Source organism: Fonsecaea monophora, assembly GCF_001642475.1.
Source record: "Fonsecaea monophora strain CBS 269.37 chromosome Unknown Scaff58, whole genome shotgun sequence".
Classification (NCBI taxonomy): Eukaryota; Fungi; Ascomycota; class Eurotiomycetes; order Chaetothyriales; family Herpotrichiellaceae; genus Fonsecaea; species Fonsecaea monophora.
The window spans coordinates 69,973-90,082 of NW_019173989.1; the positions used below are offsets into that span (position 1 = coordinate 69,973).

General features: G+C 54.1%; 7 protein-coding genes across 7 annotated transcripts; 4 read left to right on the top strand and 3 right to left on the bottom strand.

The window, feature by feature from the left end:
* Positions 1-1,227: 1,227 nt before the first annotated feature.
* AYO21_07498 (hypothetical protein) lies at positions 1,228-2,877 on the bottom strand (the record flags this gene model as incomplete). Its single annotated transcript, XM_022657453.1, has 1 exon — positions 1,228-2,877. The coding sequence occupies one exon, from the start codon at positions 2,875-2,877 to the stop codon at positions 1,228-1,230; it is 1,650 nt and encodes a 549-aa protein (XP_022510224.1).
* Positions 2,878-3,878: 1,001 nt separating this feature from the next.
* AYO21_07499 (hypothetical protein) lies at positions 3,879-5,510 on the top strand (the record flags this gene model as incomplete). The annotated part of the gene is made up of 2 exons (XM_022657454.1): positions 3,879-4,686; positions 4,762-5,510. The coding sequence occupies 2 exons, from the start codon at positions 3,879-3,881 to the stop codon at positions 5,508-5,510; spliced, it is 1,557 nt and encodes a 518-aa protein (XP_022510225.1).
* An 846-nt stretch (positions 5,511-6,356) lies between these two features.
* AYO21_07500 (hypothetical protein) lies at positions 6,357-7,691 on the top strand (the record flags this gene model as incomplete). Its single annotated transcript, XM_022657455.1, has 3 exons — positions 6,357-6,806; positions 6,916-7,457; positions 7,520-7,691. 3 exons carry the CDS (start codon positions 6,357-6,359, stop codon positions 7,689-7,691), a joined length of 1,164 nt encoding a protein of 387 aa, XP_022510226.1.
* Positions 7,692-10,071: 2,380 nt separating this feature from the next.
* On the bottom strand, positions 10,072-10,479 carry AYO21_07501 (alkaline phosphatase; the record flags this gene model as incomplete). Its single annotated transcript, XM_022657456.1, has 1 exon — positions 10,072-10,479. One exon carries the CDS (start codon positions 10,477-10,479, stop codon positions 10,072-10,074), a length of 408 nt encoding a protein of 135 aa, XP_022510227.1.
* Positions 10,480-14,145: 3,666 nt separating this feature from the next.
* AYO21_07502 (hypothetical protein) lies at positions 14,146-14,706 on the top strand (the record flags this gene model as incomplete). Its single annotated transcript, XM_022657457.1, has 1 exon — positions 14,146-14,706. The coding sequence occupies one exon, from the start codon at positions 14,146-14,148 to the stop codon at positions 14,704-14,706; it is 561 nt and encodes a 186-aa protein (XP_022510228.1).
* Positions 14,707-14,791: 85 nt separating this feature from the next.
* Positions 14,792-15,172, bottom strand: AYO21_07503 (hypothetical protein; the record flags this gene model as incomplete). The annotated part of the gene is made up of 1 exon (XM_022657458.1): positions 14,792-15,172. One exon carries the CDS (start codon positions 15,170-15,172, stop codon positions 14,792-14,794), a length of 381 nt encoding a protein of 126 aa, XP_022510229.1.
* A 4,375-nt stretch (positions 15,173-19,547) lies between these two features.
* On the top strand, positions 19,548-19,952 carry AYO21_07504 (hypothetical protein; the record flags this gene model as incomplete). The annotated part of the gene is made up of 1 exon (XM_022657459.1): positions 19,548-19,952. The coding sequence occupies one exon, from the start codon at positions 19,548-19,550 to the stop codon at positions 19,950-19,952; it is 405 nt and encodes a 134-aa protein (XP_022510230.1).
* Positions 19,953-20,110: the final 158 nt, after the last annotated feature.

Here is a 20,110-nt window from a genome sequence, read left to right on the forward strand (position 1 = left end):
ACCCCTTTGTGATTGTACAAAATATTCGAGACAGAGAAACGGCACGACTTCATTCCTGCCGAGTGGCCATAGCTGAACCATTGGTAGGGGCGTTTACTCTCACCTACCTGCCATTGTCGCCAATCAGCGTCGAAGTAGGGGGTTTGAGCCAAACTCGTTCAAGGAGATGGGAAAAGACAATGTCTGCAATGGCGAAAATGATACCGAGTACACGGGGATATATGTTGGGCAATTCCGATACCCCAAAAGCCACGCTCTTCTCGAAGACGTAAGAACACGGCGATTTATACCTATCTGTGCGATAATGATACCCAGAAGACGGTCCCATCTTATTCAGAAGTACCGGGAGAGCAATAATGGACATCTCCGTGTCAAGGAGCTCAATGGCGAAGTAGCTGACCCAACAAAAGGTCGGTCGCCAGCTCTTGGTGATCGGAGCGTACCAGCAGTATGGTGTCCACGTGACGGATACATCAGCCGGTAAAAGAGGGCTCTTGTGATGGAAGCGCAGAGCGCGTCGGTAACCTGCCGAGGAGCCTGTAGCAGGCAACAACAGCCCAGAGGTACATGATTAAAACAAGGGTGGCCATATCATTCCTTGGCATGTTTTGACATCTTTTAACCGGATGAAGGTTAACCCGAACAGGATCTCGAGTGTAATAATACACAAGCAAGGACAGCCCGGCTGATCAACGAGAGGAACTGATTACCTTGTGAGTTGCTGAACAGCACCATCTGGACGTATCAGAAGGACATGTTCTCGAGTGCGAACCGATTCTGAGTTCTTTCCAGGGAATGAATGAATGAATGAATGTATTATGGCGCGATATGCGCTCGAATTGATGGATTGTAGAGCAAGGACTGTCGAACAAGGTCGTCAAAGACTTGATTGACAGCGAGATCATACCACAGTAGAGCCAAAAGCCACGCCATCATGTGTGTAATCGTGACAGAGTTGACTGTGGAATGAATCAAAGGCATTTGTCATTGTCATGCCACGGACATGAGATCTCGATACGTGGTGCCGCATGGGATATCTCCACACTTTCACACAGCACAAAGCCCCCAACCATTCCAAATAGTCCTTCGTACTCCTCGTCATCAGTCCGATGCCTAGCGAGGCAGATCAAATCGATCAGATCTGTGGCTGTGATGGTTCTGTGGCATGTTTGCCCAATCCCTTGACCCGATGTGACCGAGGGCTCACTCACTCACTCCCTCCCTCCCTCAGACCTTGACAACCTCCAGCCCAATCCCAGTCTTCGCAGCGACGGCCGGATCAACCTGCGACGACGACTTCTTCACATCCTTGGCGGTCGTCTTCTCCTCGTCCTCGTCGTCATCAACCCCCGTCCCCGCGTCGAGAGCGGCAGCGGCGGCACGTTTCCTTTGATCACGCTTCTCGAGCACGCGAATGACAAAGGCCAGCGCGATCAGCGCACAGCCCAGACACGACGACGCGATAAACGCCGCGTGGAACTTGGGCGCCAGCACGGTCCGCCACACGGTCAAGCTCCACCAGATGCCCATGATGTAGCTGAACATGTTGGACGTGGCAATGACGAAGCCGCGGAACTCGTGGTCGTGCGGGATCAGGCTGGAGAACCAGGAAAAGTAGATGCCCGGCACGCCCATGGCCGTAAAGCACAGGTAGTAGCCGGTGAATTTGGCGCCGTCGGGCACGTCCCACACGGCGATGATGATGGAGCCGATCAAGCAGGGGACCTGGAGCAGCAGCAGCGACTGCCGCCGCCGGCCCTGGAAGAGGGGCGAGTCCGAGAGCATACCGGCCACGACTTGCGAAACGGCGGCGACGGCGAACTGGCCGGTCGTCCAGACGTTGATTTCGTAGACGGTGTGATTGGTCGACTTCAGCCAAAGGGCAAATGCCGGCTGCTGCACGGGAAAGCCGGTCTGGACAAAGAAATAGCCCAGCGGCAGGAGCCAGAACTGCCACTGCTTGGCCAGCTTGAAGATCTTGGTGCGGTCCCAGGCCGAGGCGCCCAGCGGTTTCATGCCCTCGTTGAGCATCCTCGCCCGCGCCAGTTCCCGCTCACGCTCCGTCAGGTAGATGGCCCGTGTCGTCTCGGGGAAGTCTGGGAATAACACGTACCCGATCAGCGCGATGGGGAGACTGACGACACCGCAGATGATAAACAGCCATTGCCAACCCGAATGGCCGAGCCTGCCGTTCAAGCCCTTGTACGCGCCGGCTTGTAGGTACCCGCTGAACATGGCAGCAATGGGTGCGGTGGCATAGAAGATGGTCATGCGTTTGGCGAGTTCGCGTTTGGTGTACCAAGACCCGATGATGTAGACGACGCTCGGAAAGTAGGTGCCTTCGCAGACGGCAAGGAGAAAGCGCAGGCCATACATCTGCGAAGTCGTCGTGACGGCCGACATACAGAACGTAAAGACGGTCCACAAGAGTTCCATGGTGGGAAGCAGGATCGACGGCCGCACATGTCGGGCAAGTATAACGGCAGGGAGCTGACCCAGGACATAGCCGGCGGTGAAGACATTGGAGGCATACGTCAACTCACTGCCGTCCATGTGGAGCGCTTCCTTCATGCCAGACACATAGGCGTTGTTGATATTGGCTTGATCAAGACTCTTACTGAAATAGCCAAGGCAAGATATGGAGAGGAGGCATAGGTCAAGCTTGAGAAGGAACCACTTTTCTTCCTTGGACTTGCCGGGATCATCCCAGACATAGCGGAGGACCGAGTGCCAAGGGCGGGACTTGGTATGTTTGGTGGCCGCATCTGCATCTGCTTCGTCCGAAGTGGTCAGGATTGACTTTGTGACGAAAACGGTAGCGCCGGGCCCTTGATTAGGCTTTGGGTCTATCGTCAGGGACTCAGCCTTGTTGGCCATGTCGCTTCTGTCGGGAGGCTTGGACGTCACAGTATCAGGAATGATTTCAGACTGAACACGATCACTTTCTCAGTGATATCGACCTGCCAGCGAACAAGACTGCCAAAGAAATGTGTCCCTCCGCAAATGTCGCACATTGATTGTGTTAATATACTCGCCTTCGCTGTATGTTGAATGGCGACATTTCACTTTTTTTGTCACCATCAATGCAGTTAGACCGAAACAAACAAGACTCGACCGTTTTATTCGGCCAAACCATGGCGCACTAACGGAACTGCGTTGGACTCGGCACCGATGCCGGAATCTGCCGACATGGGCTTCTGATAGCCTCCGTCATTACGACTCGTACACGCTCATGCAGCCGGCAGGACACTCACGTGCCCCACTCACTATCGTCCCAATCCCAGCACGTGCGAAGATACTCAATTAACCCTCAACAGGAAAGAAGAGGGCTTGGTGCGGTATAACAGCCAATGAAAGTAGCGGTCGCCGGAGGTGGGTCCAGTGGTGCCAATGATGGCGACATATGGCGACATCTGACGGCTAGATAACGACTAACCTGCGACCACAGGATAAAGCTTTGTAGATTTGCGGAGTTGTACGTGCTGTGCAATTGTATTACTGCAAATTGACCACTGTCCACATAGTTGGAAGAGAGAGACTTGCGCTTGCCAAGGGGCCATCACCGCATCGCGCAGCGGACACGGACAGCCAAACGGACGACCGGACGGACGATGATGAACGCTCTAGACGCCATGCCCGTCGCGACATTGCAATACTGATGGCGTGCTGACACCGGCATAGGGAGTCCCTTGGCATCGCAATAGTGAAGGCGAACCCATAACAGTCACAGGCATGACGCGCTCGACGACACGCTCATCGAGCCTTTCTCGCAATGCAAGAGAATTGACACACAGAGCCATTTCCCAAGACGAGGAGCCACTAGACACCCACGAGGAGGCGATCAACTGCTCAGAAACAGCCTTGCGCGCGAACAGCACATGAAGCGACCGACAGAGACCAACCGTGTCGCCGTGATTGGCGCCGGCATCAGTGGTGTTGCGACGGCTGCGCACCTTCTCAAACATGGTCTCGAGGTGACGGTATTTGAGCGATCCAGCACCTCAGGAGGTGTATGGCACTTTGACGAACGAAGCGCGCCCGATCCACCATTTCCCAACCTCAAACCGTCCGATGGAGACTCTTTGTTTGGGCCGCAATCGACAGACGTGGCAGCGACGTCAGAAGAGGTGGACCAGGGACACAATGCGGCGCTGGGGGAAATCTCGCACGCCCCGCCAGGGCCCTGTTATGCCGGGTTAATGAATAACATCCCAATCCCGCTGATGCAGACTTCGCTGATGAGCTATCCTGCGGGTACGTCGGACCACCTGTCGCATGACGTCGTGGAGCGTCATATCCATGACATCTCGCGAGCCACAGGCGTGGACAAGGTCATCCAGAACAACACCCGGGTTCTCGATGTGCGGAAGCAAGGGTCCTCGTGGGTTCTTCAGACAACTGCGCTGTGGAAAGAGTCTGATCGTGTGAGGTTCACCGACGCGACTTACAACTTTGACGCTGTCGTGATTGCGTCGGGTCATTACAGTATGCCGCGCGTGCCAGATATCCCTGGTCTGAGCACCTGGAAACGTCTGTGGCCTGATCGGGTGTGGCATTCGAAGAGATACCGGCGACCTGCTGCGTTCAAGGACAAGACGATCCTGCTGATCGGGGCGGGGGTATCGTCGTCGGATATTGCAAAGGAGGCGGCTCCTATCGCGAAGAAGATTTATCAGAGCTCGAGAGGTGAGTGATAGGGTGACTTCGGGGTGGTAGCGCCGATGCTGTGGTTTGTTCGCTAATCGCATCTTCAACCACCAGGCGGAGTCCTCGATCTCCCCACCAGTTTCCTCCCGGAGGGGACACTTAGAATCGGGGGGATCCAATCCTTCGAACTCCCTTCTGCAGACTTTCAGCCATCACAAGAAGGGCCGATCCCGCTGGCTGTGACGTTGACCGACGGCACACGCCTGCAAGGAATCGACATTGTGGTTGTTGCCACGGGATATATTATATCGTATCCGTTCCTGCGGCATCTGCACTCGGACACGACCGCTGCGGCCAACGCGAGCCGGGAGATGCTGGTAACCGCCGAGGGGGACATGGTGCACAATCTCTGGCAGGACATATTCTACATCCCTGACCCCACGATGGCGTTTGTGGGCACGCCACTGCAAGTTACGACGTTTTGCCTCTTCGACTTCCAAGCGCAGGTAGTCGCCCGGGTCTTTGCGGGCAAAGCGTATCTGCCGGCGCAGGACGTGATGCGGAAGGAATACGAGGATCGCCTCGCGCAGAGAGGGACGGGCCGGGACTTCCACAGCCTCAGAAAGAGAGGCGCCGAGCAGGATTACGTCGCGAGGTTGGTCGAGTGGATGAACAAGGACGCGGGCGTGACGGGGACGGAGCACATGCGCGGACACACGCAAGAGTGGATTGCGGCGTACGAGTCGATGCAGGAGAAGTTTGCCTTCCTGCAGGTGACGGAGGACAAGCCACAGGGAGAATCAGGGGCATGGACACAGACATTGTCGCCGGTAACACAGGCGCAGATATTATCGGTGTCATAAGGCAGCCTCAGCAGGCATCGAATGGATGACATTGCAGTATCAAGGACTCACCTCGAAAGGTTGAGGTTCTTTGCATGCGGAAAGTGTGTTCATGAGTTGATTGATTGATAAGCTAACAGCGCCGGGGATTCGTCAAAATAACATGGCCGCTCACGTGTGGTCACCGGCTAAATTTCCCTAACAAAGTGGCCACCACCCAGTGCGGATGACTAAGGTGATGGGTGGTGCCAAGCCTTGGCTGTCGTCAGACAGCACGTGATAATGCCAAGCAATCTTATCTGATAAGGGCACGTGCTAGTGCCAAGCAAGGCATCAGGTCCGTAACAAGCCCGCATGAGCCACGGCGGATGAGCTCTGGAGTCAGACCCAAAATGCTCTCGGTGGATTACTCCGTCACAGACGCCTGAAGTTCTAATGGATTGGACTGGTTCCGAATGAACCTCGGGTCGCAAACAAGCCATCGGCGGCCTTGGTTGAACCGCACACACACAAGGCGGATTGGCGCTGATGGTGTGAATGCTTCTCTGTATCCTCGGAACCCAATGCGGATTTGGAGAGACGCCATTCTGTGCCAGATGTCGTCATCGGCGTCCGTCCGGGCATGAAACGGACCAAACATGGACTACAACTGTCAACCCGTCCGCTCGGCGCCGAGACATGAGCATCGTATATGTGGTGATATCAGGATGCTGGTTTTATATAACTTGACTGGTGTCTCCTTTGGCTTGACCAAGTTCGATCCAGAACCATCCAGACAGTCAACGCGCCTGACCATAGGAAGGATTGGCGATAAGACCGGCATTAACACCACCAGCACCAGGACCAGCAACAATAGTGGTAACAACAATGGCCTCCGCCGCGATACCCCTGTTCCCAGAAATCCGCGATGTCGTTGCCCCCCGGAAAGACACGCTCGGCCTGCCCGAAGCAGCCGTGAAGCGACTGACCAAGGCAGGCGTCGACCTGTCGCAAGGCTACCCCTACCGCCCCGCGGCGCCCTTGTACTTGGACGACGTGTACAAGATCCGGTCCGAGCCGTGGGACCACGTCGAGCCCGGGGCGCGGGCAGACAAGTCCAAGAAGGCCCTGTTCTCCGCCGCGTCCAAGGTCACCGACTTCACGGCGTACGTGGGCACGCAGGTCGACGGGCTGCAGCTCAAGGACCTGACGGCGCAGCAAAAGGACGAGTTGGGCTTGTTGATTGCCGAGCGCGGCGTCGTCGTGTTCCCGAACCAGGACCTGTCGCCTCAGGAACAGCTCAAGCTCGGGGAGTGGTATGGGAAGATCGAGATTCACGTACGTCACGCAAGGCCCGGCGGTGGATTCCCGCTTCCCTTTCCTCCCCTCCTTGACACAAGCTCAATGCAATAAGCTGCTGCTAACAAGGGAGGGTTTTTTTTTTTAGCCACAAGCTCCTATCGTGCCGGGACTGCCTGGCGTCACGGTCCTGTGGCCCGACCTGCAGGCCACGGAACGGTCCGTGACGTATCGAAATCCCGGCGGCGCCGCTGCGTGGCACACGGACCTCGTTCACGAGCCGCAGCCCGCGGGCGTGACACACTTGCACAACGACGTCGTTCCAACCGTCGGCGGGGACACGCTGTTCGCCAGCGGGTACGCCGCGTACGAGAAGCTGTCGCCCGCGTTCCGCGAGATCATCGACGGCAGGTACGCCGTGTACCGCTCCGGTCATGCGTACCTGGACCGAGACAACCCGACCGCGGGGCCCAAGTACGTGGAACGCGTCCACCCGCTGGTCCGTGTCCACCCGGCCACCGGATGGAAAGCCCTGTGGGTGAACCGGCAGATGACGCTGCGCATCGTCGGACTGGATCCGGGAGAGAGCGACGCCATCCTCAACTACCTGTACCACGTCTACGAGACCAACGTGGACATCCAGGCCCGTATCAAATGGACCGCCGGCACGAGCGTGCTCTGGGATAACAGGTACTGTCTCCCTTTGGAGGATTGACGGGGAAAAATCACTTGCGCTGACGATCGACTGACAGGATCATGATCCACAACGCAAGCTGGGACTATGCAGGAAGAGAGCCGCGCCATGGCACCCGTGTGACTTCGTTGGGCGAGAAGCCGTACTTTGACCCGGATGCCCCGACACGAAGACAGGCGCTGGGACAGCTCGGACCCGACGAGTTGGAAGAGGATGGTCTCGTCGCGTGAAGAAACGTGTTCATTCGGTGCTGCTGACGTGTGAGGTGTCATGGGACGGTGTGTTCTGGGCTCATCCGGGTGACGTGAATGATGTAGGAAGCAATGTGCCGTTCGTGGACGAAGTTATGCGGACGCTTTGAGCGAATACTACTCAAGTGATTGAAATGGATTCGGATCGTGGATGAATAGTGTTGAAATCGGAGCAAATGCTATCACGCCAAGTATAGTGCTTGGGTCAACGAATTATAGTATAAAGGACTCTCTGGAAAGGGTACTTGGTCGACAACGAGATCGTGCATGTGCAGTGACTAAGTCGTATCGTATTAACGCCCACGCCAGAGATATGGAGTGGAAAAATGTACCGTCATCGTAAAACGTGCAAAGACATACTAAAGGTAGAGGGCCAGAGTCTCATTGACTCGACTGTTTCACTGGCGTTTCTATTGCGTTGGGCCATTTCTGAGTAGACAGGAGGGGAGAGAGTGACGGATTCTCACACTCAAAACTCCTGACTAGACTCACAACCAGGAGAGAATGCAGGACAGACGGACAGAGTGGCTGACATTGTCAGCAGATATTTCGAATATCCCCGGATGGAATCCTTTTTCCGTCGGCTGGTGGTGCTACAAGGCCAACAAAATAGCTCCATCAGCATGGGTCCGGAGCATGTCCTGGAGTCCAGTGAAGAGCTTAAGATGTGACGCTGTGGCGCACGCTGCTGACCGAACAACCCATCCCTGCTTTCCGATACTTTTCGAAAAGAGCAGCTTCGGCATGCTGGAGTAGTTCCATTGAAAGGTCTGTTTGTTTGGGGACTAGCAGATTGCCGCCGGTAGCATGGGCTTGAAAGGTAGAATGGAGGCGGCGCGGCAGACTTGGTCATATCTTCGGGGTAATATCGTAGTAGTCCCTCACTTCGTCCCACCCCGTTTCTCTTTTTATTTTCGGGAAAATGATTTGACATTGTGCGAGAGTTGCAGCACAAGGCGCATGTCCTCAGGCCACAAGGGGCTCAGGTTCCTTCACAATGTCTTCGGCGGCTCAAACCAGCTCCCGAGCGAGATTCTTTGCTGCCGTAAAAAAGGTTCTTGGATCTGGAGGTGTAGTAGCATATTTTCAGCGACGGCAAGTCTCCAGTCGGAATTTTGTCTGCGGCACGATCAATCTGCTGGTTTCCTTGCCTGCTCTCCCTCGATCCCGGGTATAGGAGCGCACGAAACTCGTCATGTGTTAACGACATTGGTCTTGAACCCTGGCGAGAGTGATGGTCTTGTCGAACATGAAGACGCCACCAGATGTAAGTTCGCGAACGCCGTCATCGTGGCCTAGGAATGTGACGTGGAAGCCGGCCGTGAGGTGGAGCAGGAGTACGTCGTGCACTCGTGTAGGTCACATCATTTCTCGAGCCGGAGATACAACTAGAGTCGCCAGGTACGTCGGATTCTTAACCATCAGTTGGCGGAAAAAGCCGCGGTCCCGACTGAAGCTGCGGAAGAAGAGCCCCTGGGACGGTGGGAGAGTGAGACAAGAACGGCGTGATGCCCGGGATCAGATATGGATAGCCAGGCCATCATGTCACTGCGGCGATGACCCTGCTCTCTAGACCTGACTGCGGTCTTCCCAGATCTCGCGTATTGATGACGGCAGAGCCCTTGCTGATCTATCATTCTCGAAGCGCAAGATATTCCTCGCCAACCGAAGGGACGTGGTGCCGCCCTTCTGCGTCGACCGAAAACAGGAGCCCTGTCGAACAAAGAGGCGCTTTCAGCTCACCGCAAACGGTGTAGTGCGAACGGCACGAAGACACGCTCATCAGACCCCAGGAAAGTGTGCGAATTTGCACAGTCTGGGTTTGTCGGACGCGTCGACTGATGCATTAATTGTTCGTCCCGGCTGCTGCTGCAACTGCGTCGTCGTCTTCTCCTTCTTCGGGATCATTAATCAGCGGGATCCGAAAGAAAAGGTGCAAGGAGACATTGTTTTGCAAACGGGCTTCTTGTGCTATATGGGGTATTCGTTCCATATTAGCCGAGATGCAATGTATTGTCCCTTCAGATCCATAACAGTCATACACTAGCCCCATGTGAGCAACAAGCCTTCCTTGGTTAGCCCCTAGACAGATAAACACCCCGTGAATTCACATCATGATACCCAAAGCTCTCCCAGTCAATGCCATTGCATGACCCTGACCCCCGCCCCGTTTGCTTCCCATCACTGGTTATGGCCCTGAAAAAAAGGGTTGAGCGAGTGAACAAAGGTTACTCACGAGTAGCAGGTGGTGGTTGTGGTGGCGGGTTCGTGTGTGCGGTCGCCCTCTGCAATTAGCAGCTGTGGTTCCACAGCCACAGGCTCATGAAGGCCCAGGAATGCGGTCTCCAAGGGTCTGAACTCATTGATATTCCCGGTCTCGCTCGTGCCATTGCCGTCTCCAGAGGTGATTCGGGAGGAAGTCCTCCGTGGCCGCCGGCAACGCAAGACCCGGACCATACACGCTCGGCACGCCGTGTTGGGCGAAACCCGACGTTTCTGACACGCGATCTCTGCGGTCGTGGCAGGCAGCACCACAGGTTTGGGCGGCAATGGTCGCAGGGATGTCGGTGTGTTGGCTCCTCCCCATGCCTTGGGCAACGTGGCCGACATAAGAAGCGTCTGGAAACGAGGGTGGTGACCTGGACGGCACGAATCTGCTCATAACTTGCGCGAGCTCGACCATCAGGACCAGGCTGACGTCGACGTAGCTAGAGAGACGGAGTTTTATGTTAGCAAAACGGAGAACAGCACTGCTGCTTGGAAACATAGGTGATCCTAGCACCTCGCAAAGACAAGAAGCTAGGGGGAGCGGTCCACTTACCGTCTCTCTGCGCTTCGTGATCCCAGAAGATCAGAAGTAGGGTTCCATATTCGCCTTCTTGTCAGTCGGGGCGGAATTCAAATCGTTCGCCGCGGTGGGTAGTGAGTCTGGCTGTGACAGACATGGCAGCGACTGGACAGGGCTGGTTGGTTCTGTATTTGCGCCAGTGTATCGATATGTCTCGCCGGTTTCTCGTCCGTCTCTTGATACTTTTCTGCTATAGGATCCTGGACTGTCTCTTGGTTTCTTTCTGGCCCATGCTCGTACGCGAGATTCCTTTGTCTTACACGTCTATAGACGAGTTTGACCAGGAACGGAGGATTTGATATGTGTTCGGGCCGTCGCAAATGCTTTACTGCTTATAAAAACCAATTAGAAATGGTGCTCACTGGACAACTTGATCCGTCTAGCCTGATCCGGGTCCTTGCCTTTCTTGTACTCGGCCTCAAGCGCGAGCTTCTGTGGAGCCGTGAACCTGAATCTGCGTGTCCTTATCCTGGTCTTTGTTTGTCGGGCGGCCAAGGTCCGCAAGCTTGGGCTGTTGGAGCGCAGTGGGGGGATCGGGACAGGAGCTTCGTCCACTGAGCACTCGACAAGGCTGAATTGAGCGGTAGATGGCCAAAATTGAAGGAGAAAGAGGCCGGAAAAAGAGTCCGCAAGGAACCTTTTTTTGGGAAAGAAGAATAAAAGTTTCAATGCCTCATTTGAGCAGGAGGGAGACACCCACTCGTTGCCTTGTGTCCCCCTTGAGTTTAGGGAGGCTGTCGACGCCTTGCAACCGGTAAGGGGCATGCTGTGATCCACACTGGCTCTGGAGCATGGGTCGGAGCCCAGGGTACGATGTCGTGCGAGCGGTGATTGCACTCCGGGGCTTTGCAATTCTAGGGTACGTTTGCCTTCTGAGTGATGAGCGTGGCCTTGACTCTGTGGCGTGAATTGGCGTCCAGGGTCCGATACCAAGAATAGTTGCAAGGTCGGCGTCAATTGGACGTTCGACGCCGACGCCCTGGTCCTTGCCTTCAGACGTTGCATCGACGTTGCTTTGAGAGTTGATTATGCCGCAGCAGAGCTCTAGCCATAACAGGGTTTGAATAGCATCGTTCCCCACACCCAGCCACTCCAATACAGGGGGAACGCCGCAGCACTCAGGGCCTCCTCGTGCCTCCCCGTCAAACAAATCCTGCATCCTAGTAGCTAACCCTGACGGCTAGAGTACATCAGCTTGGTGCCAATAATAGGGAAGCCAGCCGACACGATTGATTCAGCAGAGAGAAAGGAAAGGAAAGTTGTAGTCGCCGACCAATGTTGATGACGTGATATAACGCCGTCAACTGTCATTATATCACATGATAGACTGACTGGATATGCATAATTGTCCCCTCCCCAAGTACCTATTGCCCCCAGTCTGAAGGTGAGTTCTTACATAGCTTGGAGCTCGGCAGGACAGTGATCCTCCAAAGGTGGCGCGCGCCATCGACCATGACCCAATTACCAACGCGACGAAACAGTCTCTTCGGATGCCCTCACCCTTCCGCTTCTCTCGGCTTGGATCCTCTCCTTCTCTCGAGCCTATTCTGATCTTCATGTGCCTTCAGTACGTAGTTCGCACGTGGCTAGGAGTCAGACAGAGTTCTCGATCTTCCGGACGTGGGAATCTCACTGGATACGTTGCTAAAACGTTTAAGAAACTTGACAGTCAGGCTCAAGGCCTCGATTCCATTGTTCCGTTCGGCAACTAGCTTCTAATAGACTCAATAAGACTATTGACAGGTGGTTCGACAAATTTTCGTAACATGCCGTTGCCAGCTTACGTTGAACATCAACAGAGACAGCGTTGGTTCGGCCTCGTCGAGCAGCCATTGTAGTTGCTTGTCTGCACTGAATGGAAGAGTGACAGTTGCTCGTGATCATCAGTAACTATAGCTGAGAAGTACCATCCTCTGAACAAAGGCGAGCCTGCAGCGATTTCCCTACACCTGGATCGGGACGATTTTGTATCAGTGATGCTAATGCGCTTGGTGGTGGGATTGTGGTTTCCTTGTCAGAATAGAGATCTCACTAGGTGCGTTGGCGACATCGTGATGCGAATGAAGCATGGTATTATCGATGGAGTCTCGCTGTATTAAGAGTGCCCTCGCGATGCTGATGGAGTCATATGGTGTCGATGACCTTGGTCCTTTCCATTGTGCAAGCATTCAGCACTTGGAAAAGTGACTCCATTCCCGCGCATCGGCGCTTTGGCAGGTGAGCTGAGGTGCCCAGCATTCAGATTTGTCTTTCCATTTGTCTGAACTCAAAACCCATTGTGATTTCCGTGGTAGATGGTGCATGATCCCGGCGGAGAGGTGCCGCCTGCGGGCTATATTTTGTTAGTTTAACGCCAATTTCTTGTGCCTATCCCAGCAATCGACTGCCCGCGGGCCTGGTGGCCGAGAATCCGTATCTGACTATGGTGCGAAAAACCCCAAGGTAGGCCGAGTCGTTGTCCTCTGAGAGCCTCCGAAGCCGGTCGGTTAGAGGAATTGCACGACCCATGGCCGAAGGACCACTGTGGCAAGATGCAGTTGGTCTGGGGCTGATGCATTGTATTGGTGAGCTTTGTTCGATTGATTCACAAGAGTAACACGGCAGAGCGGTCGAGCCTGGGCTCTGGTGTATGCCTGTCTGCGTGCCTGCACATGTGGGGGCCAGGGAGGACTCGGGGAGAGGGTGGCTTGTGGTGAACCTCAATTGGCACCAAAAAGAGACGTGGTTGCCAACTCAGGCTGCGGAGTTTCAAAGCGAGTTATGTGGGTGCCACTGAGTCTTCAGCCACGGATTTGCCGAGTTTTTGGATGCCGAAGGGCTTCTAAACAGTCCTGCTCTTCCCTTCGAGACTGTGACGGGCGCTAGACATACCAGCAGCTCCCTTCACACCACTATTCTTGCGTTTCCGCAGTCCGCCTATCCTTGTGAGGATTTCGAGGCAGAAGGGATGGGAGACTGTATCCGTCAATGAAAAGACGCTCGTCAAGGGCGATTATAGCCAAATTTAGAGCGTGTGGAGTAAGACAAGAAGGGCACGTTGTGACCAGTTGAACTACCTGGATCGGCACAAGCAAAAGGGGCTAACAAGACACGTTCATTAAATGGGCACCAGAGCCGTCCAGACCACCGTTAAACCTTCCAGGCACCTCTGGCGGAAGCAGTGTCACCGCCATCATCACAACGGACACGAATAGGCGAATCGGATTCAATGTCCCGCGAACTTGCCTGGAGATTTAGACAAAAAGGGGTGGACAGGGGTCCGTGGCCCCTGTGTTACTTTGTTAGCAAAGTCAACCGTTTAGCACAATGAGCGGCCACGGTTCTTGTGCCACCCTACCCTGGTGGTACAAGGACGTGGGCACCGATATGGTCGGACAGCCGCAAACAGGAGCTGCGTTGCCTCCTAGACTGAGCACCTCAAAACAACCACCGTCTCCCTCTTCCGTCCCGTGCAAGTGCTGAGATCTTCCATAGCTGAACCAAGTCTTGATATGCAACACATTCTGTGCGGAAAAAGAAAAAAGAAGATTCCAGGCAACAAGCCTATCCTTTTTATCGCCCTCTACCCCAGTGGCATCGTGAACAATGAGGAACAAAAGTAATGGCACAGGCACAGTCCCTTCCCTCACCCCTCTTCCTCCAGCCTCCAAAGGACTTACTGTTCGCGTTAGGTATCATTGGGCTTTTTTGATCGGACCCAAGAAAGAAAAGTCCGCTCGGGAGGTTCCAGGCGTCCGCTGTCACGTCAAGAACGTCCCGAAACCCACTCCTCATGGGCGCGCCGTCGTGTGGACGTACGAAGAGTTGAAGTTATGCAATGTTCGAACCACAAGCAACCTCCTGATCCGCGTGGTCATTGGGAAAGTCGTCGACATGGAACGCCTTCTCGACACGATTCGAAATGTCCCTCTGGTGCAGAATGATCGGATGTGGAGATGCTGCACCTGGTGCGCTGACGTCCTCGCGGCTCTTGAGAGGGATGGCCAGGCCCTAGGAACTGCAGTGCTCGATTGGAAGCGAATTCAAAAGGTAGCAAGACATTACGCAGGAGAAAAAACAGCTCAGGGTCGCTTTGATGCTGGACATTCGATGGACAAGCCGAAGCCGACCTGGGACATGTTGAAGGACAAAGAAACGGTCGCTTAGGGAGGACCGAGACAATTGTTCACTTTGTTATCCTGACAACACTGAAGCGGTGAAGGAGGAGGGGGTTCAGGTTCATAGTTTGATTCTATGAGATCACGCTCATTTCCAGCTCGATTTGTCTCAGCTTGCTCTCTATCTGAAACCGCTCACTCACTAAGAATTCTCCCCACCATCTCTGAGGCGTAGTCTCCATCTTCAGCTCGTCGGGGAAGGGCTCAAGGAACGAATCAACATCATCCCGCCAGCTTGTCCTCGCCGCACTACCGAGCCATACCGCGGTATACTCCCAGTAATATGGGTACCATCCGGCACATTCCCAGTCGATCAGGCCAACGACTCGATCTCCTCGGAGCATGATGTTGAATGGATTCAGGTCACCGTGGGTGAATACTGGCGGTGGCCATGACTTGTCCTGGCCAACTATCATTTCTCGAATCTCTTGAAATCCTGGGTTGTCTCCTAGCATTTCTGCTTGTGCGAGGCTAAATCCTTCCCTCAGCCAATGGTGTAGCTCTTGTATCGTTTTGAATGGACCGAAACGAGGACGAGAGATGGGATTGAAAGGGTCGCATAATGATCCGCCGGCGCAACTCTTGTATCATGCTCTTCAGCTGGTCAAGGATTCTGCGGCGAAACTGTTCGAATCTGGGCTTCTTGCACGACATGGGCCACACTCTCGGCAGGTTATCCCCTCGAATCCTCTCCATCACGATGTAAGCGCGGTTCTCGTGGAGGAAAGAACAACAGATCTTTGGCACCGGAATGGATGTATTCTGGGCGACAAATGCGGCTGTTGCCCCTTCGTTCAGGTGAACTGTTGGCCCTGGTTTGTCGGTGTGATTCGAAAACAGCAGCCTATCCGGGTGTACAACTTTGCCGTGGTCTTCATCGCAGCGAGAGTCATCCAGCGGCGGAGAAAAGTGTTATTGATGGCTAATTTCTCACTCCCTGCATGTTGATTCTCGTCCAGGGACCTAATGATCCTCAAAGGGCCACCAGTCTCTCTGAATTCCATGACGAGATCAGCCATGCCGAGTCCGCTTCTTTCCTCTTCCCCGTACGATCGACTTCGCAGGGCGATGATTGATTCGCACGGTAGGAGGGCTACTTTGAGAGACAAGTCATCAGAGGACGGTCACGGCGGTCACTGCATGTAAATTTCATGTTAGATAATGGTGACGTGTTGACAGACTTCAAAAAGGGAGAAGATACACTCTTATGCGGAAGCACGGCCCGCCGTAGGCCGAAGAAGCCTTTGTTGTGACAGCGCGGGAAGTCGTGCCGGTAGGGACAATCTGTTGAGACGACGCTGCCTACGCGTGCAAGTCTCCGCAGTCTGGTATTGCCAGCTCGGTGGAAGGTGCTTCGAGGGTCACGTGACCGTCGTTCCTACGCCCATGTCTCCTGCCTTGTGCAATGGGCAACTAGGGCGCAGGTGCATTGAATCCAGACCACATTACGCACGCACACGCACGCTTGTGCAGTTACAGAAAGAGAAGGGAGAGGAGGAGGGGCACAGCCTGATGATAGTTCCGAGCGGAGCCAAACAGAACATCTTCTCCCTTTGTTCTTGTTTTCATTCTTGAGACGAAGCCGTTTAGAAGATACAGTCAGCGACGCATTAGGTGACACGACACGGCAGGAAGCCACAAGTACGAGAATTGGGTCACAGTGAGCTCGATCGATGTATTGAGTTTGGGCAGGACCGGCTATCATCGTCTTTGTCTCGACGAAGCCGTCAATGGATCGATCGATTTATTGAGTGAGTGGTCACTGTCTTCATCTTTTATTTGCTTGCTTAATTTACTTACTTTATTGGTTACTTACTTAATTTCTTGTCAGCTTAATGCTTAAAATCTTGATCCTTACTTGATCAAGCTCCGACACAACATTGAGACCCATCTAGAGAGGCTCAATGGAGCCCCGCCATATGCGCACAAGACTCCTACCAACGCCAGAAGGCAACCACTGGTCGACGAATGAATCCTGAGGGAACCACTGGTCGACGAATGAATCCTGAGGGAACCATGTGGTCGATAAATGAGTCCTGAGGCAGCCATGTGGTCGACGAATGAATCCTGAGGCAGCCATGTAGTCGACGAATGAATCCTGAAGGCAACCACTGGTCGACGAATGAATCCTGAAGGGAACCATGTGGTCGACGAATGAAACCTGAGAAGTCACATCGACAACAATCTTCAAGGGGTCCTTCACTCATCAAGTTCCTCCACGTCATCATCGTTCTTATCCTCGGCCCGTTTTTCTAACCGCTCGTAGTACTTTGAAAACATGCCATGTGCGACCTGCGTCAGAACGTTGTCCTTGTACCACCCCATCACCATTGAGTTTTTGTCAGTAATTGACAAGGTAGCAGCCGGATCGACGCTGTGGCAAACCCATATGTCTGATTGAGCCTTGCCTTCGATGACGAGGAATGAACATCGAAATGTCATGTCTGACTCCTGAGTGGGTGTGAAGCAGAGCTCTCTTTCAATGTTCAGGTTGAACAGGTATGCTTTTACAACTGATTCCGCAAGGCCACACAGAGCTTGTACTTGGCGTATTTCCCAGGGGTGGAAGCCCAACACAACGTCTGGGAAAGGATTGTCAGGGCCCAGAGGGCAGAGCCTTGGGGGCAAAAGGAGCAGCAGGAAGAGGCGAAGGGTTCAGCCGAGCTGATCTTTGGAGAGGCGCTGTGGCTTCTGAGGCTGCGTCGGAGGTTGCGTTGTTTCGTGTTATATATATATATGAGTGCAGAGGCTGCGAGCGTCGTGGATGCCGCTGTAGTGGTGGGATACGCGGCCGAGGCTCGTCGCTTAGTCCGGTATGTTGGCGACTTCTTGTCTTCTCTCGTCAGACTGTGGGCGCGCCCAGATGACTTGTAGCCGCTCCTCAATCTCCGCAGGCGGTAAATAGGTAAGCATGACAAAATCGGCGTCTTTCAGCCTCGCGATACGACTGACCAAGCTTTGGGGCCCGGGCGGCGGCGTATGGGCGTGTGAAGGGGCCGGAGGCTGGCCCGGCAGAGGCTGTCATCTTGTGGAGCTTTCGGAGATTGCTGCGCGTGAGTGGCGCAGGGGCAGGCGAAGCCATCTGGGCGGTCGAGAGAGCATTGCAGCTCTGACGAAGAAGAAGAGGACAAGAAGGACGGAAAGTTCCTCCTTATCAAGACGTCGCGAGACCACTGCCTGGAAGAGAGAGAGAGAGTGCGAGGCAGTGGGAGGTATTTATCTTCGCCTTCACTTTCTTCGTCGGTGCCATACCACATAATGAAAAGGCGAGGCAGTTGGAGTTGCTTGTTGGTATCACACAATAGCATGGGCAAAGGCGCTTTGCCCGCTCGGTGGCTTTGTTTTCCATGTTCGGCCACGGACCATTTCGTGAATCGCGACCTCTGATTGGCGAATTCGCCGTCAGCCTGATGGTTGTATCAATGACAGTTGAACAAAGGCAACTCACCATCAAACTTTTTCTTTATTCACTTCACGAAGCCGTTCCCGGTATCAATCGACTTAGCTGCGGAAGCAGATTCACCTAGTGTAAAAAACACAAAATTATACCGTGTGGTTGTGGTGATACAGGCTGGTGACGGGTCAGAAACCTCTCCGAATAATATTTGCAGGACGCTGCGGCAGGCTACCATGTAGGGGTGCTATACGCCTGTGCAAGCCACCCCAGTACCTCGAGTTTGAGGGGCGCAAAAAACCCCCAAAGCTGCCCGCTCACAGCGCCCTCAAGCTCACAAATTCAGTGGTGTGGTGCAATATAACACCACTCTTTACACAGCACTACACTGCACCACACTCATCTGATCGAAGCAATGATCATAACGAGTGATAATTGCTGGTAAAGTAGAGGCAGATTGAATACGTATCAATGCAAGGTGCAAAGGAGAGAGTGCGTGCAGGCATGGCAAAGGGTCGGTTGATTTTCAGCGTGGCGAATATTGACGATGGGTACATGTGGTTCAAAAAGCGATAGGGGCGCCATAAGTGCCTGGGGAAGCTATTTAGGTGAGGGGTTTTACCTCGAAACCTCGTTGAGGGCACCTGGAATGCCAGGGTTCCTGCTATGGTAACCATGGTAGCCGTGGTAGCCGTGCATTCTAGCTGTGGTAGCCTTTGGACGCTGGCTGGCTGGAACATTTGTCCATTATTCCTTAGGCGACTTTGGTCCCCTTGGAGTCTCAACTTCTGGATAGATAGAGCCCCTATAGTTCAACTTTCCAGCTCATCGGTTCCCCCCAGCTCTGCGGGCCCCTGTGCTACACGAGGCCTGTCATTACAGGTTATTAGCCACCCTCTCTATATCCCCCTTTTCATCCATATCTCTATCTCTATCAATATTCTTCCCTTCCTCCCCATCACCGTGCCACCAGATATCTCTACAGGCAGCAGGCAGGCAGGCAGACAGACAGACAGACCGGCAATCTCAACATAAGATCAATGGGATTGGTCCCAGTGCCTGTCTCGGGATTGGTGTTGTTGCTTCCGGCGCTGCGAACGAACAGCGAGACGAGGGCCGTCACGCCAAACGAAAAAACGGAACGGCTGCGGTGTCTTCATCCTCAACAGTAGTCTTGAAGAGGTCACTACGACAGGGATTCTGCTCTTTGCGGCTGACTACAGAAAAGCGGAGAGAGATGGCACGGAATTGGGGTTGTTATTGAAAAATCGACATTGCAGTCTTCCCCAAAGAGCAAGATTCCAAACAAAGAACCCTCGATATCGTTGAAGAGGGCCCATATCTACAAAAGGATGGCGGTATCAATGAAGCAGCGACCTCAAAGGCTCCCTCGTCGACAGCGACGTTATGCCGTGCTGTACCATCGGAACGGAACAATGTCGGCGGACATTCAGAAGGCAAAGGAGGGAACGAATTGGAGGACAGTCTGCATAACGACAGGGCGTGTCGGCACCGGTGATGTACAGGTTGACCATGGACATCTCTTTGGTGTCGAAGGTGAAAGACCGGTCGCCGTACTCGGCCAACTTGAGAAAGCCGCTGCCGTCATTTCTGACGCACCACGCCTTCAGCATCGCCTCGACCAACTCGCCCACACTGCCCAAGCAGTCATCTTTGTGCAAGAATTGGACGGGTCCGTCGTAGCAGGTCAGGGCGGCCTCACACAGTGTCCGATCATCGCGCTGGTCTTTGAACTTCCGGACCTCCCCCATGACCCAGCCGTGGACTTCGCTTTTCATGTGCCGCAAAGCGTCCTCGCCGTGCACATGGAAAGAATCTGATTATCGCAAGACCGCCAGCAACTTATCCACCCGCCCGCTGATACGGAGCACCCGCATTTGATCACTGTCCAGGCCGGTGGGTTTTGTCGTGCCGATATGCCCAATTTCCATTTTGATATGCTCGTGCCAAAATTCATTTCTAGAAGAGGCATATGACA